This window comes from Geospiza fortis, unplaced genomic scaffold (genome assembly GCF_000277835.1).
Source record: "Geospiza fortis unplaced genomic scaffold, GeoFor_1.0 scaffold425, whole genome shotgun sequence".
NCBI classification, from domain to species: domain Eukaryota; kingdom Metazoa; phylum Chordata; class Aves; order Passeriformes; family Thraupidae; genus Geospiza; species Geospiza fortis.
The window spans coordinates 891,638-891,950 of record NW_005054387.1 but is presented as its reverse complement, the minus strand read 5'-3'; the positions used below and the strand labels follow the sequence as shown (position 1 = coordinate 891,950).

General features: G+C 64.9%; 1 protein-coding gene across 1 annotated transcript in view; it reads left to right on the top strand.

The window, feature by feature from the left end:
* HSPB1 (heat shock protein family B (small) member 1) overlaps window positions 1-313 on the top strand; it is a 2,640-nt gene that overhangs the window by 1,008 nt on the left and 1,319 nt on the right. Inside the window, 1 exon segment of the mRNA XM_031060672.1 lies at window positions 1-191. This exon segment is cut by the window's left edge and continues 10 nt beyond it. Coding sequence (XP_030916532.1) covers window positions 1-191 — 191 coding nt within the window.

The window sequence follows — 313 nt, the reverse complement described above, 5'->3', positions numbered from 1 at the left end:
CCGGCCCCGGGGGAGCGCCCTGATGCCGGCGCCGGGCTCGCCCCTGGGGCAGGTGCTGAGCCGGCAGCTGAGCAGCGGCATCTCCGAGATCCGCCAGACCGCCGACAGCTGGAAGGTCACCCTGGACGTCAACCACTTCGCCCCCGAGGAGCTGGTGGTGAAAACCAAGGATAATATCGTGGAGATAACCGGTGGGTGCTGGGGTGGGGTTTCCTGGGTGGGGGAGCTGCCGTCCTGGAGCTTGATGGGGGGAAAAGGGTGGAATAAGGGGAAGGAAGGAGAAGCAGAAGGAGATGGAGGAAAGGAGAGAAGG